This window comes from Amblyomma mixtum, chromosome 9 (genome assembly GCF_055824585.1).
Source record: "Amblyomma mixtum isolate Tamu chromosome 9, ASM5582458v1, whole genome shotgun sequence".
NCBI lineage: Eukaryota > Metazoa > Arthropoda > Arachnida > Ixodida > Ixodidae > Amblyomma > Amblyomma mixtum.
Window position 1 is genome coordinate 26,435,607 of NC_143020.1, and position 27,290 is coordinate 26,462,896.

The window sequence follows — 27,290 nt, forward strand, 5'->3', positions numbered from 1 at the left end:
ACGTACGCAGCTTACTTTCTTCAAAATAAGGCAGGCGTTCATTTTTCACAGAGGACCAGGAGTGGCGATCGCGTATATGGCGGCCATCGCCATGGCCCAAAACTGTCTGGGGAGGGCTGGTTATTTAGAATGGATTACTGGATCCATGCCGAGCAGAGATAGCGATGTTTTAATTGTTCAGTTTTTTTCATGAATGACTTTCCGGACAGTGAGAGTATTGAAGCTTGGCTAAATAACAGGTAATCTGAGAAAAAAACACGTAAATACATAAAACACTCAGCTGTTTTCTTTCCCACCTTATAGGTGCAGTGGCGTAAAATACTGACCTTTATGGTAGCACATGCTAAAACAGTCCATGAGAATAGGGCATAGAGAAAACATCATTGTCCTGTCTTTTTTTCTTTGTGCTTCGTTTTGTTAATGTGCCGCATTTCATGGCGCTAATCTTAAGTCGTTGCAAAAATATGTCATGGTTTCTGCGCGCTGATCTTTTCGTGCATCAAGGTTACACTTAAGCACAACCAACACCGTCATTCTTCTGCAATATGGAGAGTTTACTGATGCAAGTGAATTTTTCAAAATTTCCCGACTGAATAAACTGTGACGTCAATGGCTGGCCTGTCAATCATCAGCTTTAGTTTATCATACAAAGGTGGAAATGAATCAGTCTTCTGAGAATAACAAAACGCTTCGATCAATCCACTAGTCAATAAAACCGGAAATGGAAAGGACAAAACTTACTAGCTCCAAATTATGGAAAAGGATGCTGTGAAATGTTGCAGATACAAAATACACACTCTTTGCGTTCTAAAAAGAGAAAAGAATGATTTAGACTCTAAATAAAACATGCGGTAAATGCTATCATTTCACCTGAGGGAATGACAGGCGATGCGAACTTTCTTCTTTGTAGCCTTAAATAAAAAAAATACTTCTAGATTTTGTCGGTGGGAGTATGTCTACGCGAAGTGGCTAAAGTCAATCTACAGTATCCTTTCCAACTGGGCATGCCATTAGATACACATTTAAAGATGCCCGCTTGAGGTGGCGCAGTGGTCGGTGTGGAAGCCAATAATATCTGTGGAGTTGTTGTTCTTCAGCAACATGGAAATCGGTGAAGTGGCAGTGTACTTTGGCCACGCAGACATCCCCGGGTGGACAGGCAGGCTGCAAATTCGGGTAAAGCAAACGCAGTGTGAGAATGGCGGGATTGAGTTGCAACGGCCACAGTCACTGAGCCTGTTATCATCTGCCGTTCGTCCTACCATCCGAGGTCACTCACTCACATGCGTTTATATGCACACAACACAACGCCCTGACTAGCGTCGCTAGGAAGGAAGCGCAGATGTACACTCGTAATCTGTTTCAAATTAGGTTAAAGAAATAGGTTAAAGAAAGAAAGAATAGGTTTCAAAAATAGGTTAAAATAGGTCAATTATTAATTTAAGAATGATTACCTAAATAACCGTATACGTGCTCAACATGAAAAAATGGCTGAGGCTTAACTTGGTTAAGCCTGGAGAATGCGAAGCATCATCGTGTCGCGTAATTTGGAGCCGCACAACCACAGCGACGGCGCGAGGTGGGCCCCATTTCTCCACCGCCGTGACTTCATCGTGTCACGTGGTGTGGCATCATCGTATCACGTGATTTGGAGGCGCACAACCACAGCGACGGCGCGAGGTGGGCCTCCGTTTCTCCACTGCCGTGACGTCATCGTGTCACGTGGTGTGGCGTCATGTATCACGTGATTTGGAGGCGCACAACCACAGCAACGGCGCGAGGTGGGCCCCCGTTTCTCTACTGTCGTGACGTCATTGTGTCACGTGGTGTGACGTCATGTATCACGTGATTTGGAGGCGCATAACCACGGTGAATGGCTGAAGTGGTAGCTAAAGTAGTATGCTTCGCATAAAAGTGAATGAAATATGAAGAACACAATACAGTCATTAAAGATTACGTCCACCAGTGTAGCATATATACGCGTATGAAACACCGCTCTCAATATATTCTTAAGCTTGCTGTATGGGACCGCGTTAGAGAAAGTTGCTTACATGAGCTTGAACCTCCACATAACCTGTACCTTGTGCAGCCATTGTAGTTTAACGCTTCTTTTCAACAAACGTGAAAATCTGTCCTTGATGGCATTCTGCTCATTGCTGCTCAACTCAGGGAAGTCTGTTCAGAATCAGTGAAGATTTCAAGACTTTTAAAGGATTTCATATTTCGCTAATGTCAAGATGCATTTGCTACATTCGCGCTCCGTGCGTTTGTCTTCGCTATGTCAAATCATGTTTACGGGGTGTTGATTACAGAAGAATTTTTGTTCACTAATTTTAAAGCGCCTTCACAAGGCTAAGACCTCATCTGGTTCGACTTACGAGGAATAGCTCTCTCGGATTATCAGTTCCTTTGGATAGAACGAGCAGAACGGATAGAACGAATTTCGAGAGCACGATTATCCTCGGCGCTGTGGCCCAACAAATTTTGGCTATTTCGACGAGTTAGGTTCACTGGAGAGGTTGCTTTGCCTGCAAGCTTCTCAAACCGCATGTATTTTGGCGCGATGTAGGCGAAATTTGTTGGGCCACAGCGCCGAGGATAACCGCGTTTTCGAAATTCTAAAAACTGATATGAGTATTACATACAGTGGGCTACATGCCTCTCAATAATTAAGGAGCCCAACGATAATAGTTTAAAGTTTAACTATTAAATATTGGTTAACAAGACTGCTAGTTAGCACGTCTTAGCTGCATTATGATGTACTACACCACTGACAATGCTATGCCAGAAAAAGCGGGCATCTAATTCAAATAGCTTATTTTTAAAAATTGCAGAAAGACTTAGGTGAAACACCCTGTATGTGTAACCTGGATAGATTTGATCTTGGATAGATTATCTTCACTAAGGAAGTTGCTGTAGAAAAGTAAACTTGAACAAGGAAAAAAAGTGAATATGTCTCACCCTGCAAACGTTCCCGTCATTGTGAGGTGTTTCTCGGATGCCACGACATCCTCGTCGCTGAAGTACACCCTCTCTCGGTCCAGTAGGGGCAACCCGAAGATGAAATACAGGTCCAGGCCATGACCAACTCCAGCCCAGGTCACTGGTTCCCTCTTGGTTGGATAGTGATCGAACACGTACGTGTACACTGTGGCACCGCGTGACGCATGGGCAGCGGCCGCAGAATGCATGGGGCACACGAACAGCCGGTCGCCCAAGTAATCCACGTATTTGCGCCTGATCGCAGCCTTGCTTGTGGTCTCGACCTCATCGTCCTTCAGCAGCGAGGGAGGCTCCCTTTTCGTCCACGATGAGACTGTCTGGAGAACGCAGTGAACAAAGCTTATCCGATCTTGTTATGGCTGGCAACCTTTCTAGTAACTGTGCGCAATTTTTCACTTAAGAGCGGAACAAATCACCATTGTTAAGCGAAGAGCGCTTGCAAAGAAATGTGAGTTAATCCGTTCCTCCTCGGTTGATAGCAGCGCGAAGCACTCAACTTCTATTTGCCTCTCTGCTAAAGTGTCGCCATTTTCAGATGGTATAGAATAGTAGAGTTACCTAATCTAAGTTCCTTGTTCAAATCCTAGATTCAAAACTTTATTCTTAAACATTTACCCATCTATTCTACCAAAACAGCAATGCCGCAGAAAAGGTAGTTATGAGATCATAAACCAGTTCGTGTTATTGTGACGTATGCGATAGCAGACATTTTTTAAATTTTGATGACCTGCTTTACCAGCTCTATCTAATTCCTTTTATCACGACCAGAAAAAAGGCTAGAACTCCCGTAAATGGGAGCAGATGTATGTGCGAAATGAGTTTTATTACTGGTAGCAGGAACACCAGCTTTTCTTTCGCGTCGGCTCCCCACTCGCCTTAAGTCGTGGCATTGTCACCTTTGTCAGCGGGCTCATAATCCTGCTGTCTTCGACGCAACTGAGCGGCTTTCTGTTCTGGCGTATAACTCGCATCGCGATACCCTTTTCAAACGACGCTTTCAGCGATGCTTCCAGCTCTTCTGTCATCACTCTCCACTATTCAGCTTAAACTGTACTGGCGGTGGCCGCATTGGAATGCAGTATGATGCAGAAGTGTGATCCGACAAACGCTTGCAACTGAACTGAACCTTGTTTGAATGAACCCATCCCGTCAGTGCCTACAGCTGGAGAGGGGCGTCACTGCTGAGCACTCAATTTAGAGCTGGTTACTGGCAGTGATGCTGGATGGCGCTACGAGGGCTGGGCTCGCCGGCGCACGCATTGCGTAACTCCAGCAACTCTCACGGCGCTATCCCTTCGCGCGTCGACTCGATCTGCGATAGCACCGCCACCGCTTCTTCCTTACGTCACATATATGGGCTGTTCTGTTGCATAGATTAAAGAAAAAAAATTAACAAATCTAGCGTAAATTGTGAAATTTTGCGACATCTAGCGGGAACCTTGTCAAAAGGGCCTCCCACCTACGCGCAGTCAGATAAGCGTTTAGAAGCGTTCTGCGGCTTTCCACAGATTCAAGCTTCGTCCAATAAAAAATTAGCTGTGGCTTAGCTCTGGTTAAGCCTGAGTGATTGCGAAAGCACTAGCTCCCTGGCTGCGCTTGGCTCTGCTGGTGGTTTGGCATGGCTTCGCCTTTTGTGCAACTAAAGGATTTACTCTGGACACAACATGGTTCCTGCGGTTTGTTTATTCCAATGAACACTCTTTGGTGGTCCACTACTCAAAGACGATTCTTCGGCATTAAGAGAGTCCATGAAACTACTCTCGCTCACTGAACTTGTAGAACGCCGCCGGGCTCGCCATTCTGCGGCATGAGCGCGTTGCTTAGCCAACCGCTCTTGCCTTTCTTCATCTGTCTCCTCGGCACGGCGCCGGCGTTTGCGCGCAGCACGCCGCTCCAGCGACGCCTTGTACAACTCCTCAGACATGACTAAGCGGAGCGCGCCTGCGGCGCCCCGTTTACCTCTCATAGCGAGCGCCCTCACACGGCGGGTGGGGGAGGCCGTCACGTGGTAGGCGCCGCGCAGAGCGAAGGAACGACTACGGCCGAAGAGACGAGTTGGGGTCCCTGCTCTCCTCTGATCGTGACGTCACGCTGTCACGTGGTCATGCGCAGCAGCTGCGCCGGATCGAAGGAACGACCTCCACCGATGGCAGAAATGTGCTAGCAGTATTGCTTTCGCAATAAAAACGAATGTGGCATGAGGAAAGGGCTGTGGGCACATTGTAGTTACATTAACAGAAGACGACGAACGTACCGCGACGGATGTGAGCATGGTCGCGTATGCCACAGGCCGCGTAGTTTTGCTTGTGCTTTCCCATGACCTGATCCGCCCGTATGCACCTATCCCTCCTAGTCGCGATGGAAAGGCTCCCTGCAAGAGGCTGTCAAGTGATGAGCGATAAGGGTAAACAGGGCTGTAGCTTTGTGCGTTCCCGTGGCAGCTCTCCCTTTCTAAATTAACAAAGTACAAGTGTCACTGACCTTGTGAAGGGCGTTTATGAGTGTCTCTCTGTCGACGTTGTCAAGATGCTCAGCAAGAATCTCGGGCTTTGGTGGTAACCAGAAGAACATGGTGGAACCCTCGTCCGAGGTCACACCAGTGAGGAGTTCCACGCTGTTGTCGAAAGAACCCGACCGAATAGCCAAGGACGGCTCTTCGGGAAGAAAGGCGTTCTGGTACGTAGGCAGGAAGGGCATGTGCTTCCCGGGCACCGCTTGGAATGCCGCCATCACAAGTTCCTCAGCTGGCCTGGCGCGAAGAGGAGATTGAGAGCAATCACTTTTCATATGTATGCTGTTCGACTGGATAGAATTTGCTACAGTAATGAAGTAGCTACAACTTTGTTTATATGTAATTGCTACGACAATAGTTCCCGGCCGCGGCGGCTGAATTTCTTTGGAGGAGAAATTCCAGGCCCGTGTACAGTGCGATGTCAGTGCACGTTAAAGAACCCCAGGTGGTCGAAATTTCCGGAGCCCTCCACTACGGCGTCTCTCATAGCCTTAGTCGCTTTGGGACGTCAAACCCCATAAATCAACCAACCAATAGTTCCTGGCGCATTTCCCGGTTCTGCGGCGTCGTAGTTAGCGTTGGTAACGTGTAACGCAGGAGGAGTGTGATGAAGATAAACAGAACGGCTGAATGGTTCAGCACCCAAAAAGACACCTTCACGCATCCGCGGCGTCCTTCCCGTGAAGCGGCGGACGCGAGCACGTATACGTTTGCGCGAAGCGTCGAGTAGCGCCAAACACTTTTATTAACTGCCAAAAAACCAACCATAAAGATATACCGCTCACATTGAATGCAACAGAGCATCCATGCATAGCATAACAAATACCATAAAGCTGCGTTACGTGCACCATATATAGAATACAGAAAAGGAAGACGGTACAAATTAATGGATAGACATATTCACGGAAAACCGCTAGTAACTGTCGCAGAACGTCCATTTACAGAGGAGTCGTTTGTGTAACTTGACGCCTAATGCCTAATGCGCTCCATGCCTAATGTCATGCCTAATCATGCTAAATGCGCTCAACCCAGTTATTGGACTTCTAATTGTTTCATTCTCATTATCCGGATCTGCGCTAAGTACCCACCGGCCACTCGCCACCAATCGTAAGCTTCTATTCCGTTCCGAGGCTGTTGAATGTTAGTTTTCAGGATATTAATTTTTGACCCACCATTCTGCTTTGCCTGTCTAAGTGATTGATCATCCTTCGCAGTACATCCGCAGAGGCATTTCAAAAGTCGATGCCATGACCTAGTCGCAGATAACTAAGGTGTTCTCCATTAACTCTTATCCCCACCTGCTTCCAATCTAGCCCTCTGGATACCTCCTGTGAACGGGCGGTGAACAGCATTGGGGACAACGTGTGCCTCCGCCTGACCGCCTTCCTTATTGGAACTTTATGATTTTTATGGAGCCTTTAGTAGTGCTTATTTTATGGAGTGATGAGTGCATGACTATTGAGGTTCCGGCAAAGTCGAATGCTCGCAAGTTATCTATAAAGGAATTTCATACACCCTGTGCATTTCTCTATCAATTGGTTGATACTCTGAGCTGCCTCGTTTGGCGTTGTAGCTGAACTTGGCTGCGCAGCAAGGTGAGATCAGTTACAGATCCTGAGCCGCCGACACCCCATGGAAAAAAGATGGATGTGTTAATTCTCTCTACCTGACTCCGTCTTTCCTTCAGCGGCGTTTTGCCTTTTCAAGCCAGTTTGTCAAGCTATCAAACGACCGATTACATTTATGTGTCTATCATTTGATCTTCCATTGTCTATATTCTCTCGTCTACAATCAGCTTGTGATTGGTTACTTATTCTTCACTAATATGCATGCCTGCCAACCTCCTAGCGTTACCACAACTATTTTCGTTTTCATACCTTGCCGTGCCGTCCTTACTGTCATCTTAAGCTTTCTTGTTGGCTCTAGCCTTGCGCTTTTCAGACGGATGGATGGATGGATGGGTGGGTGGGTGGGTGGGTGGATGGATGGATGGATGGATGGATGGATGGATGGATGGATGGATGGATGGATGGATGGATGGATGGATGGATGGATGGATGGATGGATGGATGGATGGATGGATGGATGGATGGATGGATGGATATTTGGATGGATGGATGGATGGATGGATGGATGGATGGATGGATGGATGGATGGATGGATGGATGGATGGGTGGGCGGATGGATGGATGGATGGATGGGTGGATGGGTGGGTGGATGGATGGTTGGGTGGATGGGTGGGTGGATGGATGGATGGGTAAGTGGGTGGGTGGGTGGATGGATGGATGGATGGGTGGATGGATGGGTGGGGGTGGGCAGGGTAGGTGGGTGGGTGGATGGGTGGGTGGACGGATGGATGGATGGATGGATGGATGGATGGATAGGAGCGCCCCCTTTGAAACGGGGTGGTGGCAATTGCCACCATGCTCAGCTTTTCTTTGTTATTTTTGTTTACTGTGTTGGCAATTCTCATTAAGATTCGCCATCATCTTTACCTATGGTTTCTTACAATTCTAACCTTATGCCACATCTCTGCTTTTCAGCCACCAATCCTCCAATCGCTTTTTGCTGACTTCCACTGCAGATTTATTTACACGACCATTGTTATCTTTAAACCCTAGGGCCTCAGAAATAGTGACTGTGCCTGCATCGACATCCGGATTGATACCATCGCATTTGATTATGAGGTGTTCAATTGTTTCCACAGATCTACCACACAGTGCACATGTGTCATCTTCTTCGTAAAATTTCTTTTTGTAGCTGTGCGTTCTAAGACACCCTGACCTAGCTTCAAAAATTAGGGCACTGCCTCTTGAGTTATCATAGAAAAATTCCTTCCTTATCTGCCTTTTCCAGTATCGATATAGTTCTACACTATGTTTTTTTTCCATTGAATTCATCTAATTTTTAACTTCCGCGTTTTTAACCTGTCGTTTAATGCTCTTTCTTTCTCCGTCCTCATGACCGGCATACTTGCTGGATAGTTTTCTAGTTCTCTTCCGCCACTGTGAGTCAACGCTCTTTCTGTATAAATATTTAAATACCTTTGCTGCCCACCTGTTATCGTCCAATTTCCTCAGGCGTTCTTCCTACAGTATTTTTCTCTTAGCTTCTCGTGCTTGCAACGATGCCCAGCCCATATCCCCTTGTACTGCCTCGTTTGTGGTTTTCCCATGGGCACCTAGAGCTAATCTTCCAACAGCTCTCTGATTTACGTCTAATCTCGACTGAACTTCTCAAAGGAACTCCGCAACGCCCTCTGTTCAGTAGTTCTATGCCTTACATGAATCTCTGCTCTTAGGCAGATATATTCTTTTTATATAATGGTGGAAATTTACCGCCATTTTTAAGTCAGAAACTTGAGTTGAGAATGCATCCATGTGAGCTTTTAGTCTAATTTGTTCATTGATATCTTTTATACACCACTCCAGACAAAGGTCCGTTATTATGCCTCGTAGACACAACGGACTGATTGTCTGCCCAAATCTCCCATTTCTCGGTCTCATCACTTTAATTCCTGCAGGCACAATGTCTGATTATCCTCAATGGTTGTTTTTTTCTGCCTCTATCGCTATTCATTGCATTCGTAATTGCTTTTTAAATCAGTGCCAAAGACACGAACGCAGAAAGAATGGACACACACAGTGCTGGCTTTCAACTATGGTTATTCTTGATATTTAGATGCAATATATACATAGCTTGATGCGCGGCAGGTAGCTAACATATGAATTGCGAAAGAAAAAAATGCTAATCGTGTTATGGGCGTTTTGCATATTACGCCCGCTCTTTTCTTGGCAACGCAAGAGATGGGGTGCTGACCAAAGGACACCAAGAGCTAAGATGCGATGCTTTTCAGTTATTTCCCTAGTGATTTTGCCCGTGCTCCTTTTGAAGGTTCCGCACTTATCGAGAATGATTTCACGCTTTCTAACATTACTTTGCGCATTCAGAGAAATTAAGCGGGAATTTTGCCACAAGATAGTGGAGGTTCACAAACCAGCCCTTCAACACAATGTACAAACCTGTTTTGATGTTTTATCATAATGGATCCGTAGGCTTTGTAAGGAGAATAACGGGAGTTCTTGGGAAAGCGCTCAAAACGCGATTAGCATTTTTTGGTGCATTGTATCTGTTTGCCACCTCTCGTGCTTCAAGCCATGTGTTATATATACATGTAAAGTTCAAGAATAACATAGTTTAAAGCCACTGCTGTGCATTTTCCTTCTGGCTGTGTCCGTGTCTTTTGCGCTGTTTTAAGAACATTGATCCGCCAAATGGCCCGCTCGCCTACCTTTGTAAGGCCGTAATTAAGTTTATTGATCCTTCGAAACAACCCTGGAAAACGTTTTAGAAGCAAAGATATCTGTCACATGGGCAGTGTTACGTCAAGTTAGGAAGCGTAGAATTTGACTACCGAGACAAAGCAAAAACCGGGTTTTGACACCTATATGAATACGACAAAATCATGTCAGTCAGCACCAGCACAGCGATACTAACCGTGTTCTCAGGCAGCGAATGACTTCGTCGGGGTGGGACACATGCGTCTTGTTCTCCGGGTGGCAGCCGACAATGGCGGCCAGGGCGTCACCTTTGGCCGCACTATCGTGGGCGGACTCTGTCGTGTCGGGTGCGTTGATGACGCCGCTCATGGCGATGGCACGCCGGAACAGTCCCCGGCTCAGTGGCGAGAGCACGTGTGCGTGCGCACTCATAGCGCCAGCGCTCTCCCCAAACAACGTGATGCTTGAAGGATCCCCGCCGAAATGCCCAATGTTGTTCTTGATCCACCTGCGGGAACGGGCGCAATGAACGCAATTTTGCTTTCGATTCCAAGTAGTCTTTGTGCAATAGTTTAAATGTTGCACCCTAATAGATTTACATCAATCTTCACTTCAAATTGCGGCATACAGTCAACCAAAAAAGTGAAACCGATTGGCTTTGCAGTTCTTAAGCTTATATTTAAGTGTAGCTCCACACGACTTTGTTGCCACTCCGCAAAAAAATACAATAGATACCCAAAGTGACTATGTGCCACGTGCTTACTATGGACTGAATACGGCGTTTTTACTCGGGGCGCAATATATAGAAAAAAAAATGCCGCCACCGTTTAGAAAACGTTGAAATAACGGGCGTTAGCTGTTCGGTAGCGTCATCTATCATCCATGTGATGTATTTACACGTGATTAGGCTTCTTTTCCATACCTTACGGCGTGCGGGTGCCTACCGCCTTGAGGTCTGATATTTTTGACCAAGTTGTGCCGAAAAAGTTTTTCGACTCTTTGGAGGGCCATTTTTCCTTACTTCAATGGGGTAGGTGCCCGGTCGCCATGAGGTATGAAATTGCGAGCTGCCGAGCGCTGACGACATGGGCCGCATGTTAAGCCTAAGGGTAAGTAAATATCAGCCTAATTATACAATATTGATGTCTAACATTTCCCACTCATCTAGTCTGTTACGAATATTCATTAGTTCATCTTGACGTTATCGGGTAGTTAATTATAAGCAATTAAATATAAGCATAACCTTTACTAAATATTAACTTCAATAGCTAATGTTTGTGTCTATCCTGCTCTACTCATATAGAGGATTCCAAATATCTAAATCGCTTTATGATGCCTCATTATTTACTGAGTTAAAAGTGATTAAACATAGTCATGTGTCTAGTTAGTTATGACATCACAAAGTTAGTTAACGTCACCAATCACCAATTCGATATACCATTACGGGGAAATACTATTTACATTTATGTACAAGTGGTAGTGGTCTACACTAAATAGTTCCTAGCAAGGAGCAGCAGGCAGCACCAACGCGAAAAGGGATACCCATCGACCTTTTCTACTTCGTTCATCCCTTTCACACGGGAGGGCACACTTTCTTCTACTTCCACTTCGTCGTAACAATACTAATCAGGTCACCAATCAATGACCAATTCGGTTGATATATCAATTTATTATGGGGGTCGCCATCTTGAATTCCTCGAACAGATAATTTCACGCAAATTTCACGTGGTAGCAGACCCCAAGAAATCGAGAAAGGTGATGAATAACAGCTAACGCTCTTAAAAAAATCTTATCAGGTATACATAAAGACTAAATTTGAGGCGCAGACTGTGTACCGGAATTTACGATATTCAGCGCACCTTACAGTGCCCGAAGAGCAATTGAACAAGGAGAACAAGAGCAATGATGATTACAGAAAGAAAAAATAAATATGGCCAGAAATGAATCCAACGAAAGACAATGAAGACAACTGGGTATCACAACAGGCAAATGTTATCCAAAAAAGCTATACATCTGCAGAAAAGACTCTGAAGAAAGAATGAATGCATAAAGATGTTGCATGATGTAGATATGAATCTAAAGACAACAAAAATGAAACCTTAGCTGATTAAAACGATAAAAAATATCAGAGTAAATGCACCATCTTTGGTAATACGTTAATAAAGCCGACGTTTTGTGGCGATCTCCAAGACGTTTTTGCCGCCGCGGTGGGTCAGTCGCTGTGGTGCTCAGCTACCGACCCGGAAGACGTGAGTTCAATACCGTCCACGACAGTCACGTTTCGATGGCGGCCAAATGTTACAGGCCGGCCTATTTTAGCTGTGAGCGAACGTTACAAGACGCCAGGTTGTTGAAATTATCCGGAGCCATCCACTACGGCGTCCCCCGCATAGCCAAGTCGTTTTGGCACGTCGAACCCCATTAATCAATCCAAGCCAACTCAAGATTGATGGACAAAGTTATGTTGTTTTTCTGTATTTTACATCCTGATTTAAGTATTAAAGCGTCTATCAGAGCCTGATCATGGTGACCTCAGCGTTGCAGATCTCTTCAGCATATTTCAATTGTCTACGCCGACGTTGCACTTCGACGCGGGTGGCGAGTTAGCGATCCCGATTAAGGAGTGTCTTGACTGAATTCTCGGTACTTGGTTAGGTAAAAATAACTTAATTTAACTACTTACAGGGGGGCTATTGAAAAAAAAATTACTTATGGTAATAACGAGATCTATTTCACCCCTTCCTTAAAAAGTTTTTGCAGTGAGCTATCGAGTAGGTGTCAACCGGCTGGATGGCTACTGCCACGCGTTTATTAATAGAAAATGAAGACAGGCAGAGAAGTCGTCCGCGATGTCTTCCGAGCCGTTTGGCGGTGTCCTATGAATGCGCGCCCTAACCGATTGCAACGAAGGCTCCACAATCCGCAAGACTTCACCTGTATGCAGCTGGTGGCAACTGGATCGCATAAATTAAATACGCATGGTAACTTGATGACAGATGTGCGCGGTCGCCACTTGAAGACGACTGAAGAAACACAAGGTACGAGCAAGAGGTGCTCAAGCGATCGCTAACGGTTATACCGACACTGCGAAACCTAAAAAATGTGTCCGTAAATCAACCGCTACTAAAAATGCTTAGAAAAAAAAAAGAACATAAGGAACGAAAGGTTGGTTGTATATAATGGTGTTTAGCGTGCCAAAGCGACTCAGGCTATGAGGGACGCCCTATTCAAGGGCTCCGGAAATGTAAACCACCTCGGATTATTTAACTTGTGCTAACATCGCACAGTACTCGGGGCACTAGCATTGAAATTGGACCACCGCGGCGGAGACCGAACCCGCGTCTTTCAGTTCAGCAGCCGAGCGCCATAAGCACTGAGCCACATTGGCGGCTCCAAAGGACGCCGTAGTCGGCGGCTGCAGTAAATTTTTACCACCTTGGGTGTTTTAACATGCACTGAAATCGCATAGTACTTGGGCCTCCAGCCTCTCGGCTCCCTCGAAGTGCGACCATCTAGGCCATGATCGAACGTATGTCTTTCGGGTCAACAGCCAAGCACCATATCGGTTAAGACCAACGCTGCATTTGCATACGCAAATTACATCTTTTTGTTTTAAGGGCTATTTAGCAGATATAATGCAGAATCTCAGGACCAAGAAAGAAGCGACTTATAATTAGTCCCTTTTCATTTGTAACCGCGTGAGTGTCTGTGCAATAATATACGCGATTTTCGCATAAAACATCATTTTTTTTTGCTCACCATTACGCTTAGAACGAGCAATGACATTTCCGATGAGGAATTTAACAGTTTTTCGCGAGCACTTTCTTTCTTCGACGCTGCTATATGCCTTTGCAATTTCTACTATCCCGACTAAATTGCTTTCTTGTTCACTAGAGAAACTTTGCGTAGAAACCTATCCTGCACACTCCGGTAACACCACAGCAAAAGGTTTACAGATTTTTCCCGGCAGACAAAACCATTTGATAACTCCTTTTACTCTCGAGCCATACGCATCTAGAATGCCTTCCCTCCAGCTGCCATACTTCACGGCTCTGGAAACATCACGCAAGAACTTCAAAAAATGTATTCTGACATGCTACGTAATATGAATTCGTACTAATGTTTGTTCCTTATAGCCGTTCGCTAGAGAAACTACGTAGGAACCTATCCTGCACACTCCGGTAACACCACAGCAAAAAGTTTACAGATTTTTCCTGGCAGACAAAAATATTTGACAACTCCTTTTACCCTCGAACCATACGCATCTAGAATGCTTTCCCTCCAGCGGCAATACTTCACCGCTCTGAAAACTTCCCGCAAGAACTTCAAAAAATGTATTCTGAAATGCTATGTAATCTGAATTCGTACTAATGTTTCTTGCTTATAGCCGTTCTTTGCACACATATATTACTGTGCTGTCATTGATTTCTCACTTTTTTGGTAATTATTGCGCCACTTCGCTTGTTCGGGCTTCCAGGTAGATTAATTTTATTTTTGTAGCTTTTCTGTCATGGACTACCCAGTCCTTTTCACCTAATTTTAGCAGAGATATTGGTACTACCAAACTTGCATTTGTTTCAGTTCTTCACTCGGATTGCGTATGTTACCAGCCCGTGGTCTGTTATTGTGCTGTGGGTTTATTTTTTATTTACGTTGAAAACTTGAAAATATTTCGCCGCAAATTCCTGTCCAGAAACTTACAGTAGGCTTTCGGTACACACAGAAAAAATGAAAAAAAATTGACTTGTTATTCATATGGTGCAGCAATTTCTACGCTACTACTGCTGGTAGTGCATTTCACACTGACGAAATTGCCTTCACAATGCGCCTTTTAATTCAACATGCTGGTGATATTTCGGGGATTATAGGGCTCTATATAAATTAGGGGATTGAATGTGTGGTGGGTAGGGCCTTTTCGAGGAAGAAGCTTCGAGGGATTCAGGAAGGAAGCGGTGAAGCAATGGGCGGTGGGTACCACCTTGGAGGATAAAGGTTGCGGGAGTGCAGTGAAAGGTAAAGCATCCTTAGGGTGCAGGGTGTAAATGGGTTGGTTGATGAAGGGGGGGGGGGGGGAGGTTTCTCAGCGGGATTGCATTTTTGTGCTTTGATCCTTTAGGGGCACCGCTGTACGGGAGCGGAGGCTTTCACTCGGCCACAGAGAGCGACATATCGCTGAGAGATAGCTACACCTAACGGCCGTAAAACAAAATGTAGAGAATGGTCTCCTTACTTCAGCGCTAAATTCTGGTCCAGAAACCCCATGTTTCCAGGAGACTCCGGGCTATCTGTGTGGAGAAAGCCAAGAACTCCAAGACGGTAGTTCATGGATGCCACTACGATGCCCGTCTTGGAGGCTATCACAGCCCCCGTGTAGTTGTCATGTGATGCCGAGCCATACGTGAAGCCACCTCCGTAGATCCAGACCAGCACTGGCGCATTACTGCTGCCCTCTCTCGCCCACACGTTGAGGTGGAGGCAGTCCTCGCCGTACACGATGTCGCCGGTAAGGGATGTGTCGACCATGGGTTGCGCACAGCCGCTTCGGCGGCTAGTGGCATCCAGCGTTCCCTCCCATGGCTTTCAGGAGAGAGAGAGAAAGAAAAAATGTCCTTTTAGTTTTTATTCTAAAAAAAAATAAATTTGAAATGCTTCGAGGGTGTCCCTTATATCACGTCGTTGTAATATTCTGTTTGCGGCCATTTGCTTAACGGGATTAAGCTGTAGCTCTTCTTTCTTGGCAGTTCGATGCGTAATCAAACAACTGCTATAAGCCGTCAATTTCTCTGTTCAAAGCAACCTTGCAGATAGCGACTCAGTTACCTCATATCTTTAAGCGTAATGAAAAGAATTGTATGTTATTGTACAGGTATTATTTCTAATATGAGCTAGATGATTTTGTGGCCCTTTCTTGTGCAGTGTTACATTCACAGCGCCCTGAGAACTGATCCTGCATGCCGCAACATGTCTTCAAGAAGTAACGAAATTTTTCGCGTGCAACAGTTAGCAATTAGGCTCAAAATGATTTCTACCTTAATGCCTTGAAGTGGGGATGTATATGGTTTTTACCTTATACAACCCCTTGAAGGCAGGTGTTTAGTCTCAGGAGGAGAAGTTCAGGGTAGCTTTCGCCCCGCAGCACGTCCTCTATTTGCTTTCCAGTTTTGCATCTTTTGGAATGTTAGGGATTGAAGTATGCGCCAAGCCCGAGCAAACAGAGGATAGTGTCCTTTATAACTCTTAGTGAACCAGAAGCAATGTGGAGAGTTTGAAGTTAAATAGAAGATATATAGTCGAATTAAGATTTATAATACTCGCCACTTTTCAATACTTCAGCGCACTAATACGGTGTAGCCGCACAGAAAATAAACAGAAATTCTTGCAGGTGAAGCTTGGTTAATAATCTTCGCAATAAAAGGAGTCCATGGAGCTCGAACTTATATTAGTCGAAATATATGTTCATTGTATGCATGGTCATTGCTTTTTATTGCAATGAATTACAGATTTTTTGCAATGCTTTTTTTCGTTTAGTCATTTCACGACCATGCATACTGGCGTATTACCATATTGGAGCTTTCTCGCCGATATGTGTAATTGCTCAAATATTAGAACCCTTAAAGACTGATTCATATGGTTCTCTTTGTGAACATGCAAATCTGAGTAGCAGCCTTTAACCACAAGTCGAGTCCTGTTACACTGAACCTGATAGTTCCCTGGATTGCCTTCGTTGTATACGAAGCTTGTGCTAAGTGGACGCCCATACTACACCCAAAATACATTCACAGGAAAGTGCCCTTCCTCTATTGAAAGATTCTTAGAAAAGTCTGCTTATCCAAGGCAGAGCTTATCAAGGCGCTTGCGGAGCTAGCGCGGCAATGTGTTCCTAGCGCTGCCAACTAGCTGCATTGTGGGCGTGATATAACTAATGCCTGGTTACACGTTCAAGGCATCTGTTGGTAGATCGGCCTCCTCACAATCGCCTTCAACAAGTTCGTGGTAGTTGGAGTGTGCGTACATCGTGCACAATGGTTTCATCGATGAATAGCTGAAAGATGTTGTCGTCATTGATAGCCCCAATGAAGTAAGACCACAGGCAACCGGATCGGGAGAGTGCTTAATTAATGTAACATTTCCATACATCGACATACTTTTGACGACGGAGTTTTCGATAGCGTCGTACGTCGTTTCTCGGCTATTAAAGGCGTTTTATTGAGGCAAGAATTCATGATTCACTTCCCACTCATCTACAGCAACGCAGCCTTATTTTTCTCTATGGCACCGAAGAAATGCATTCGAAATGCATTCGAGCACATTATCTGTCTATATTTTCAAAGTACGATAGAATATAAACTGTCGATAGGACACCTTAAGCGCGTGAACGATGCTGAATCTTCCACGCAGCATTAGGAGAGCATGATCACCGCGGTCTGCAAAAACAACTCTGTGAAGCACGAGCAGGACTTAAAGGAATTGGTGAGCGCTAAAAACCACGGAAAAGAACTAATACACAGGACGAAGTTCTTTTCCGTGGTTTTTAGCGCTCACCAATTCCTTTAAGTATGTATTTCCAACTAGCCCCAGTAGTAGCTCTTTTGACGAGCAGGACAGTCCTGTTTCTTTCTGCGCATTAGAGACGATGTCAAGAAGAAACATGTTGCACATATTGTCACCGACCAACGCAGCGGAAAAGCGGGAAGCACAGCGTTTCCTTGGACGAAGCCCGCCGAACCGCCGAGCTCATGTAGAACGAAGACGACGCGCGGCCACGCGCCTGGAGGCAAGGGTCGGCCACCAGGTGGCGCCGGCAGAGTGCCAGCAGTGTGGCATTGCCCCCCCTCTTTCAAGAGGCATCGGCCCGATGCCGCACGGGCGAAAAAAAAAATAATGAAGGGAAGGCGGAAAGTGAACGGCGCGAGTGTCTGCGTGAAAAGGGGCTAACGGGAGTAATACGGCTTCAGTCGCGCCACGTGGACTACTTCGGGCGTCGGTTGTCGTGAGGACCGGACAGTTCCTTGAGGGAGCACCTCGTAGGTCACCGCGCTGAGGTGGCGTAACACCTGGTAGGGACCGAAGTAACGGCGAAGAAGCTTCTCAGAGCGCCCCCGCAAGCGGATCGGGCTCCACACCCAGACTTGATCACCGGGTGTGTAAATCACTTCCCTGCGGTGGAGGTTGTAACGCTCGGCGTCGCGTTGTTGTTGGTGCCGGATTCGCTGTCGAGCAACATGGCGAGCGGCTTCGGCGTCACGAGCAAATTGGTTCGCTACGAAAGAAGAGGGAGCAGGATCCGGAAAAAGCATGGCGTCCAGCATGGTCAAGGCTTCGCGACCGTGCACCAAATGGAACGGAGTGAACCGTGTCGTTTCGTGTAGAGCAGTGTTGTAAGCGAACGTGTTGTAAGACAGTATCCGGTCCCAGTTCCCATGGCCATCGTCTACATACATCAAAATCATGTCGGCAATTGTCTTGTTAAGCCGCTCAGTCAGTCCGTTCGTTTGCGGATGGTAAGCTGTAGTCCTTCGATGGCTGGTGCCACTGAGTCGAAGTACCTCGCTCGTAAGTGCCGACGTGTAGGCGGTGCCCCTGTCAGTTAATACGACTGTAGGGGCTCCGTGACGAATTACAATGTTGTGAATGAAGAAATGTGCAACTTCGGCTGCGGAACCACGGGGAAGGGCCTTGGTCTCACAGTAGCGGCTAAGATAGTCAGTGGCAACAACAATATACCGGTTACCCATGGAAGACGCCGGAAATGGGCCGAGTAAGTCCATGCCGACCTGTTGAAATGGGAGGCGTGGGGGATCGATCGGCTGCAGGAGCCCGGCTGGTTTAGTCGGCGGCGTCTTCCGGCGCTGGCACTCACGGCAAGTTCGGACGTAGCGGTGGACAACCGCAGCAAGCCTGGGCCAGTAGTATTTGTGACGTATGCGCGCCAACGTGCGGGAAAACCCGAGGTGGCCCGAAGGAAGGTCGTCGTGGTACGCACGCAGAACTTCGTCACGAAGAGCTGTAGGTACGGCAAGCAGATAGGCAGTGTCCGTTGGAGGAGGAGGAGGAAAACTTTTATTCCTATTTACAGTGAGAGGCCGATGGGGCGAGCCGGAAGGGCCCACCCCTTACAAACACTAGGAGGGATCCCTAGTCCGGGATCCCTGTAGCTTCCGCAGCGGCCCGGGCTCTAGCTACCAATGCCTGTTGGGCATGGAGTTCGGAGCAGCCGCGCAGGGCAGCTTCCCAGTCCTCTCGAGTGGGGTGGAGGTGGGGTGGGTGGGCAGGATTGGAAGGGCATGCCCGTACCATGTGGTAGGTGTCCGAAAACTCCTCCTCACAGTGTGGGCACGCGCCCGAGAAAGAAGAATTGAAGTGCTTAAGTACTGCCGGGCACAGTACAGTATCGGTATAGAGGCGGAGAAGCCAGCGCTCCTCCACCCTGGTGAGGCCTTTACAGGGAGGGGGATAGAGACCATGAAAATTTTGATAAAGAGAGGTGATCTCTTTAAAGGTGATGGCCGGATTGAAATTGGATTCCAGATCAGGCTGCGGATGAGGCGACTGCCCGGTGAGTAAGCGCGCGGGCGGCAGCGTCGGCTGCCTCGTTCCCCTCAAGACCCGCATGAGCCGGAGCCCACAGGATGGTACGATGGGTCGGAAACCCTGTGTATTCGCATGCGTGGAGAATTTTGAAAGCACGGTCTGGAATATACCCTTGCTCAATATTGCGGCAGGCGCCCCTGGAGTCCGTAATAATGACTCGGGACTCTGGATCTGCGGCGGCCAGTGCAATGGCGATCTCTTCCGCAAATGTAATGTTTGGGGCACGGAAAGTAAGGCCCTGAACTGTAGTGTTTTGGTGGATGACTGCCGCCGTGTACCAACCCCCATGGTGTGGGCCGGCCGCATCCACATAGAAGACACCTGGCTTATGGCCATATTGTTGAGAAATAGCCTCCGCCCGCGCGAGACGGCGACCATCATGGGTGTCTGCAGTCATGTTCTTCGGAAGGATTCGCACCTGGAGTGCAAAGCGCCAGGCTTCAGGGATGCGGACCCGTTCTTCTGTATGTGTTGCGTAGGATATGTGTAAGCGGGTCAGAAGGCGGCTCCCCGCAGGTGTTTTGCTTAGGCGCAAGTATTGATTGTTAAGATGAGCTTCTCGTAACTCCCCAACGGTGTTGGTCATCCCCAGACCGAGGAGACGCTTGTTGGACGTCGTTATGGGGAGGTCGAGCGCTCTCTTATAAATCTTAAGGAGAACTACTTCTAAGGCATTCTCATCGCATTTGCGTAGGTGGAGGTAGGGAGCCGAATATAAAATCCGGCTGGTCACGAATGCATTGGCCAGCCGCAGGGCATCTTTGCATCGTAGTCCCCCCCTTTTATTGGACACCCGGCGGAGCATCCGACCCACCTGGTCCCCCACCTTACGTAGCTTGTTTAGGGTAGTGTCTATCTTGCGCCTATGATGAATGAAAAGCCCCAGTACCCGGATCTCCTCGTGTTCAGGTATCGGTCCGCTAAGTAGGGAAAGGGCAATTTTGGTTGTGCACTTTGAGTTGGGGCGTATGTGCACAAATTCCGATTTGCTCGGGGAGCATTCAAGACCACAGCGACGAGCGTATTCGTCCACAATAGGTGCCGCTTGTTGCAGGTTGGTCTCGATGTCTCCAACCGATTGTTGTGTTGCCCAGAGGGTGATGTCGTCCGCATACAGAGCGTTGGGCCGTAATTCTTTTCATAGAGGACACCATCGCGCAAGCAAAACGATGACAGCCCGCGCTTGAAGATTTGAGGAGGAGATGGAGCGGTTCCTTCGAGATACTCGATGAGAGGAAGCAGTTCGGCGTCGGCCCTCTGTTGGCGGGCAAGGGTGGACGCGGTGACAGCACCGAGAAAAGCGGAATCGTCGTCGGACTCGCCCATGGGGCAGGGAATAGGGGCCGGGATAGACAGTCAGCATCGCTGTGTTTCTGGCCGGACTTGTACACGATGGTGACATCAAATTCTTGTAGCCGAAGGCTCCAACGAGCAAGCCGCCCCGAGGGATCTTTGAGATTCGCCAGCCAACACAGGGAATGATGACCGCTCACAACCCGAAATGGGCGGCCATACAGGTACGGACGAAATTTCGTAACGGCCCACAGCACAGCCAGACATTCCTTCTCCGTGGTGGAATAGTTGACTTCGGAACGAGACAAAGTGCGACTGGCGTAAGCAATCACGCGTTCTAGACCATCCTGCCACTGAACAAGGATCGCACCGAGGCCAACGTTACTGGCATCAGTATGTAGTTCCGTGTCGGCGTCCTCGTCGAAGTGGCCAAGCACAGGCGTACATTGGAGACGGGACTTGAGTTCCGTGAAGGCTCTTTCCTGGTCCTGCCCCCACAAGAAGGGTTCAGCGTCTTTCGTCAGGCGGGTCAGAGGCTCAGCTAGCTTGGAGAAATTATGAACGAACCGGCGATAGTACGCGCAGAGGCCCAAGAAACGACGCAGGCTCCGTTTGTCTGTGGGCTTGGGGAAGGCAGCTACGGCGGCCGTCTTTTCGGGGTCTGGACTAACGCCTCGAGCGCTGACAATGTGACCAAGAAACTTCAGCTGATGAAACGCGAAGTGACATTTCGCTGGCTTGAGAGAGAGACCAGCGTAACGTATGGCCTCGAAAACAGCACGCAAACGTTTCAGGTGCTCATCGAACGTGTCGGAGAAGATCACGACATCGTCGAGATATACGAGGCACGACTGCCACTTCAGTCCAGATAGCACGGTGTCCATCATTCGTTGGAAGGTGGCAAGGGCCGAGAACAAGCCAAAAGGGAGCACCTTAAAATCGTATAAACCATCAGGGGTAATAAAGGCGGTCTTCTCTCGGACGCGTTCGTCGACCTCTATTTGCCAATACCCACTGCGGAGGTCAAGAGACGAAAAATAGGTGGCATGGCGCAGGCGGTCTAGAGAGTCATCAATGCGTGGCAGAGGGTACACATTCTTTTTCGTGACGTTATTGAGGCGCCTGTAATCCACACAGAACCTGAGGGTGCCATCTTTCTTCGTGACGAGGACAACAGGTGATGCCCAGGGGCTCGTGGACGGTTGTATGACGTCGTCCTGGAGCATTTCTGTAACTTGGCGGCGGATGGCGTCACGTTCTTTAGAAGATACCCGATAAGGGTGCTGACATATTGGTCTTTGGTCGTCAGCAACGACAATTCGGTGCTTTGTAAGCGGCGTCTGTCGCACCTTGGAAGTTGATGCAAAACAATCTCGGAAGGAATAGATGAGGTTTTCCACGCAGCGTTTCTGACTGGCCAAGAGGTGCGGGTTGACGTCGGTCTGGATGGCTGTAGCTGTCGTCTCGTCGTGGTCGGACGTCGTGGACAAAGAGCACTGCCTGGTACACTCTCGGAGCTCGTCAAAATAAGCGACGACCGCCATTTTCGTGAGATGTTGCGGTTCACGGGTAAAGTTCGTGACTAAGACGTCGGTGCGACCGTTGGTAAGATCTACTAGGCCTCGAGCTACACAAACTTGCCGAGCGAGTAGCAGCGACATGTTCGCTTCAGCAATGCCAAGGGTGCCGGTGCTGCCATTACACTCGACTGTGACGAACTTGCTGGCTCGCGGAGGGATCGTTACATGGTCGTCACAATATCGTGCATCCTCCCACTCCCTTCAAAACTTCTGTCAATTACCCGATTGCTTCGGTAAAAATAAAATCGTGTTATCCAGGTCATACATTTCAGCACGTGAAATATGCAAGCTTGTACACAAACAACAGGACCTTTTTACGGACGTCCCGTTTGTACGCTGTGTGCTCCAAAAATATTGGAACCCTGCTACTTTCATCTAACTCGTAAAAATAAATTGCTTACCATGGCTAGTTTGTGTTTTTATTCTCTGCCACTGTGCACTGTCAACTGGTTGAGCATTTTTTAGGTTTGATGAGTATGACCGAGGGATCTTCAGCGTAAGAGGAAGTGGTCTTCTTACGGCGTAGTAAATTTGTTGGCGATTAACCTTTTTGATTGAAAACCACCTGACAACAGCATGAATATCAGTAGCGTATTGATCTGACATAAAAGTACAGCTGACGCAGATAAATGAACCTATGATGATAACCAAAACCTAAGTTAGAGAGCAGATACAAGGTGTGCTCTCTAGGTCTGCCTCCGTGCAAAGTATTGCATGAAACAAATAGCCCGACTTTAAGGAACTGTCGCAGGGACTTAGCCATAATACACAAGGCGGTACTTACCTCGGCAGGCACCGGAGGCTTAAAGCGCAATTCTCCGATAGGAGGCTCCGCGAAAGGAATGCCACGGTACTCCTCGATGGTGGCACCCAAGATGTCAATTTTACGCCCGCCCACGGGTCCAAGGTCCGTAGTGCGTTGGACGTCGTAAGCGGCGCAAAGGAGAGCTTTTAAGAGAATGGCCGCCACCACCGCTTTCTTCATGTTGGTAGCCTTTCGCGCTTCCTGAAAAGCAACGGTAATAACAGCTATGAGAAATGCGCAGTGCTGCTTGTGCGATGTCAAGCATGCATCAGTCAGTAAGTCAGTGCCCTTCCCTCAGCTTCTATCTTCTCAGATCTTCTCCAAAAATAAACTTAGTGGTGCTTCTGGTCAGAGTAAATTGGGTTTCCTGGGTTCTACTAGAGGTCATATATAGTCGAGAAGAAATCACCGAAAAGCTGGACCATGTCTTCGAGGTACAGGCGGCAGTGCACGAAAAAAAAACTGAGGAGGCACTATACGGTGCGACGCAATAGCGTAATGAGTTAAGTCCCATGCTATCATCATCATCATCATCAGCCTGACTCCGCCCACTGCAGCGCAAAGGCCTCTCCCGTGTCTCTCCAATTAACACTGTCCTTTGCCAGTTGCCACCACCGCGTCCCCGCAAACTTGTGATACTCATCCGCCTAACTAAATTCCTGCCGCCCCTTGCTACATTATCGCTCGCTTGAAATCCACTCCGTTATCTTAAGACCCACCGGTTATCGTGCCTTCGTATCACATGCCCTGCCAAAGCCCATTTCTTCCTTTGGATTTTGAGTACGATGTCAGTAACCAGCGTTTATTTCCTCACCCACACCACCCGCTCCGATCTCTTGACGTTGCATCTATGATTTTTCTTTTCATAGCTCGCTGCGTTGTCCCTAACTTACCTGAACCCTTTTTGTTAGCGCCCACGTTTCTGCCCCATAGGTGAGTACCGGTAGGATACCGCTGTTGAAGCTGTTGTAAAGTAGAAAACTACCTTCTGCATACAAGGGGCTGTCTACAACAGTTCCATGCAAGCAGAAGGTAGTTCTCTACTTTACATTCATAGAACCATGAGAGTGTTCATGCCACTCCTGGCACTGCGCTGCAATGGCAAGGTCTCCAAATGGTAGGCATTGTGCTGCCCACGTTTTTGTTCTCGAGCGATCAACCATTAATTAAACTGCCACCTGGCACGGTGGGCTGTTTACTCACAATCCGATGAGCAGGCTGTGATGACGCCTCAAGGTCATGCGACCTAGGTGGCCCACCTGCCTCACAGGTTGCTCTCTCGGCACCACGTGCCAGACACATGTTCGAGATTTTCCGCTCACAAAGATTTTTGGATACCGGGGCATTTATCGCTATGGCTTTCAAAAACAGGATTTTGGCGAATAGAACCGCCCAACACCTCACTGATCTTTGAATTCCGATGCCGATATCATTTAATTCTTCGAGGAATCAATGCCTCTCTCTCAGGAGACATGTAATAAGGGAGTACTTACTCACTGACATGCACCCAAGCGCAGCCATACGGCTACAATGGAAAGCTACAGAGGCTCCACAGCAACTTCGCACTTCAAAGAAAAATTTCTCCTTGTACGAGGTTCAAACCAGAGACCACCGCTTCACCGGAGCAGTCGCTCTACCAACTGAGCTAACCGGGACGGCAAGCTTATGGCAGGGCGAGAGCGAATCGATCAATAACTCCAAGTGGGAATAATGCTAGTCAACTGTTTTGGGGAATCCCCTAAGGTGGAGTAGATTTTTAAATAGGGAGTAATTAGCTGTCTCGGTGGAGTGACTGCTCTGGTGAAGCGTTGGTCCCGGGTCCCCACAAATGAAGGTAAAAAAAAGACGACAGCAGATTGCTTTGTGTTCACCTTTACTAAACAATTTTTCATTTCGATACATTCATTTTATGCGAGATTCCATTGGAGTTCAAGCTGGTTATTATTTGTTTTAAGGTTAGTAAATACTGAAATGGTTGCCGCCAAAATAATATGATAATTATCAGCGAAATTACGTTTCCTGCAAGATGAAGGAGCCTCCGATTTCATGCTGCTGGTATTGTTATCAAAAACTGGAAAATAAATTGCACCATATTTGATCAGCACTGTATAAGAGTTGGAGAGTTTTTCATAATAGTTAGAACTTGCTTTTGGCTCCTCGGCTAACCATTTTACCGTTTGGCGTCCATCACAGCGAATGTGATATAGGTCACAGCCGTTTTTCTACGCTGCCTCCATGAGCGACATTTCAGGTGTGTATGACGTAGTTCGACCTTATCCGTTACACTGAAAGCTGAGGCGCAAAATTAGAGTCACCCCCATACTGTCATCCGGAATTAAACTTTCAATATCCTTGCCTCTGTCTGGACGAACCATTTAATTCTCCACTGGGATGAGCATGAGGACGTACGATATGAATTCTGGTAATAGCGAGCTGTTTTCTGCATACCGCGGGCATTATATTTTATGATACGGTTAGTGCAAAGATCGGCGATTGCGGCTTTTAAAGTCAACTAGAGGAACTGCTGCCAAGCGGGCACGTAACGTAGAAAGAATTGTGCTATGACAGGGGGCAACAGCGACTCAAGATCACGGTTGGCTGGACATCTCATGCAGGACTGTTACCCGGCAGTCTGCATTAGTGGTCTTTTCTAGCGTTCTTCTCATTTTATACGTTAACGGACGTAAATTGGAGCAGCAACGTATCGGTGGTACGTGTCCGTTGCTCCCGGCCTTATTACAAGGCTGGTGCTTACGGATGAAAAACAATTGTACTTTACCCAGTACTTCGATCAGTTGGTGCCACCGCCTCGGACTGCTGGAGATTCAATACCGGCCCTGGCCTCTCGCATGGAGTGACTGACAACACAGCTTTCGTCGTCGACCACGGTGGCAAGATATGACACAGTGTCGGAAATTTTCAGCAGCGGCACTTGTTACGAGCACGATAGAAGCCCCTGATATTGTACAGTAAATTGATACTGCTACACTCTCATGTTCCCAGCCGTTATCGTTGGTGCCCATAGCGCCGGTACTTCATTTTTGTGTAAGAGCACAGACTGTTTGGAGTGCCTGTAAGGACTGCCGCTAGAGACGACAACAACTTCTTGAACGATAGCGAGGGTAGCGATAAGATTTCAGCACGAGTGGACAAGAAATGCCAAACTACTTAGCAGTCTTGTAACTTCACCTGTCAAGAAGCCGTTTACTGCATTTTGGTGAGCGTAACACAGCCACTGTTCCCTAGAAATATCTAGAGCTGACGTGGCCTTATTCATGGGCACAACAACATCACCCGGGGTTGATTTTCTTTGATTGCTGGAACTGCAGCACCCATCTCGTTCATGTTTGATTGAGCGTCCTCTTTTCTGCATCTAAATTTAGCGTCTAGAGGCACAGGTTTGGTGCCAACTTTAAGACACAGGGGCCCTTCGACACTTATTTTACTGTGTCAGTTTCGGACTGGCTCCGGCAATGTTTTCATTAGAGATGTTGTTGTAAAGCCGTATTTCTCCTTAATAGTTTCCTTTAGCTCTGAGTGTCATTGCGTTGCGCCTCAAGACAAAAAAAAAACTGGCAAGGCTTTAAAGTAGGTAAACTGAGTAGACGTGTGAAAACATGTGTTTATAATGACCGGCTCATGGTTTAGCTTTGCTGGGGCGTTGGCACGCCTGGCGAGGATATGAAACTCAGCTTAAGCTCTCGAGCAGTGGCCAGTGATGCTGATCTGTTCGCGCCGTCGCGGGTTCGAATTCCAGTCGCGTCAATATTTTTTTAGTTTATCTATTCAAGATCAAGGGGAAATGTTCAGCGATAAATCAGATTTTGCTGCTTTGAACTTGAAGTAGAGCTTCCACTCCAAAAAAAATAACGCAACAATACACCCTTTTAACTTCTCACGTGCTTTACTGCCTTGAAAACCCCACCACTTGAATGGGTGAGCGCTGAAAGAGAGATAAAGAAACGAATTTCACGAGCAACAAAAACTGCCCAGGATGGCGTCTATATGCTCCTCGTAAAAAAGTAAAGAAACTGTAATATTAGCAGTAAGAACCACGCTAATAAATGACTTCCCCATTTTACACTGAGATACTTCCGGCAGTTGCAGAAATATTTCCAAAAATATAATCTGTGAATTGGCAACCTATTATAACTATAGCTTGCATTGCTAGCTTTACAAAACACCTGAAGGCTGCGGCGTCAAAGTTGCAGCTTCTTTTCCAGTGG

The 27,290-nt window shown here is 47.3% G+C and overlaps 1 protein-coding gene across 1 annotated transcript; it reads right to left on the bottom strand.

Moving 5' to 3' along the window:
* On the bottom strand, positions 1–27,066 carry LOC149328564 (acetylcholinesterase-like). The gene is made up of 7 exons (XM_089562264.1): positions 25,844–27,066; positions 23,044–23,265; positions 15,026–15,372; positions 10,013–10,303; positions 5,485–5,752; positions 2,962–3,320; positions 1–1,164 (listed from the first exon to the last, which is right to left on the bottom strand). Exons 2-7 carry the CDS (start codon positions 23,242–23,244, stop codon positions 1,023–1,025), a joined length of 1,608 nt encoding a protein of 535 aa, XP_089418390.1. The 5' UTR covers positions 23,245–23,265; positions 25,844–27,066; the 3' UTR covers positions 1–1,022.
* Positions 27,067–27,290: the final 224 nt, after the last annotated feature.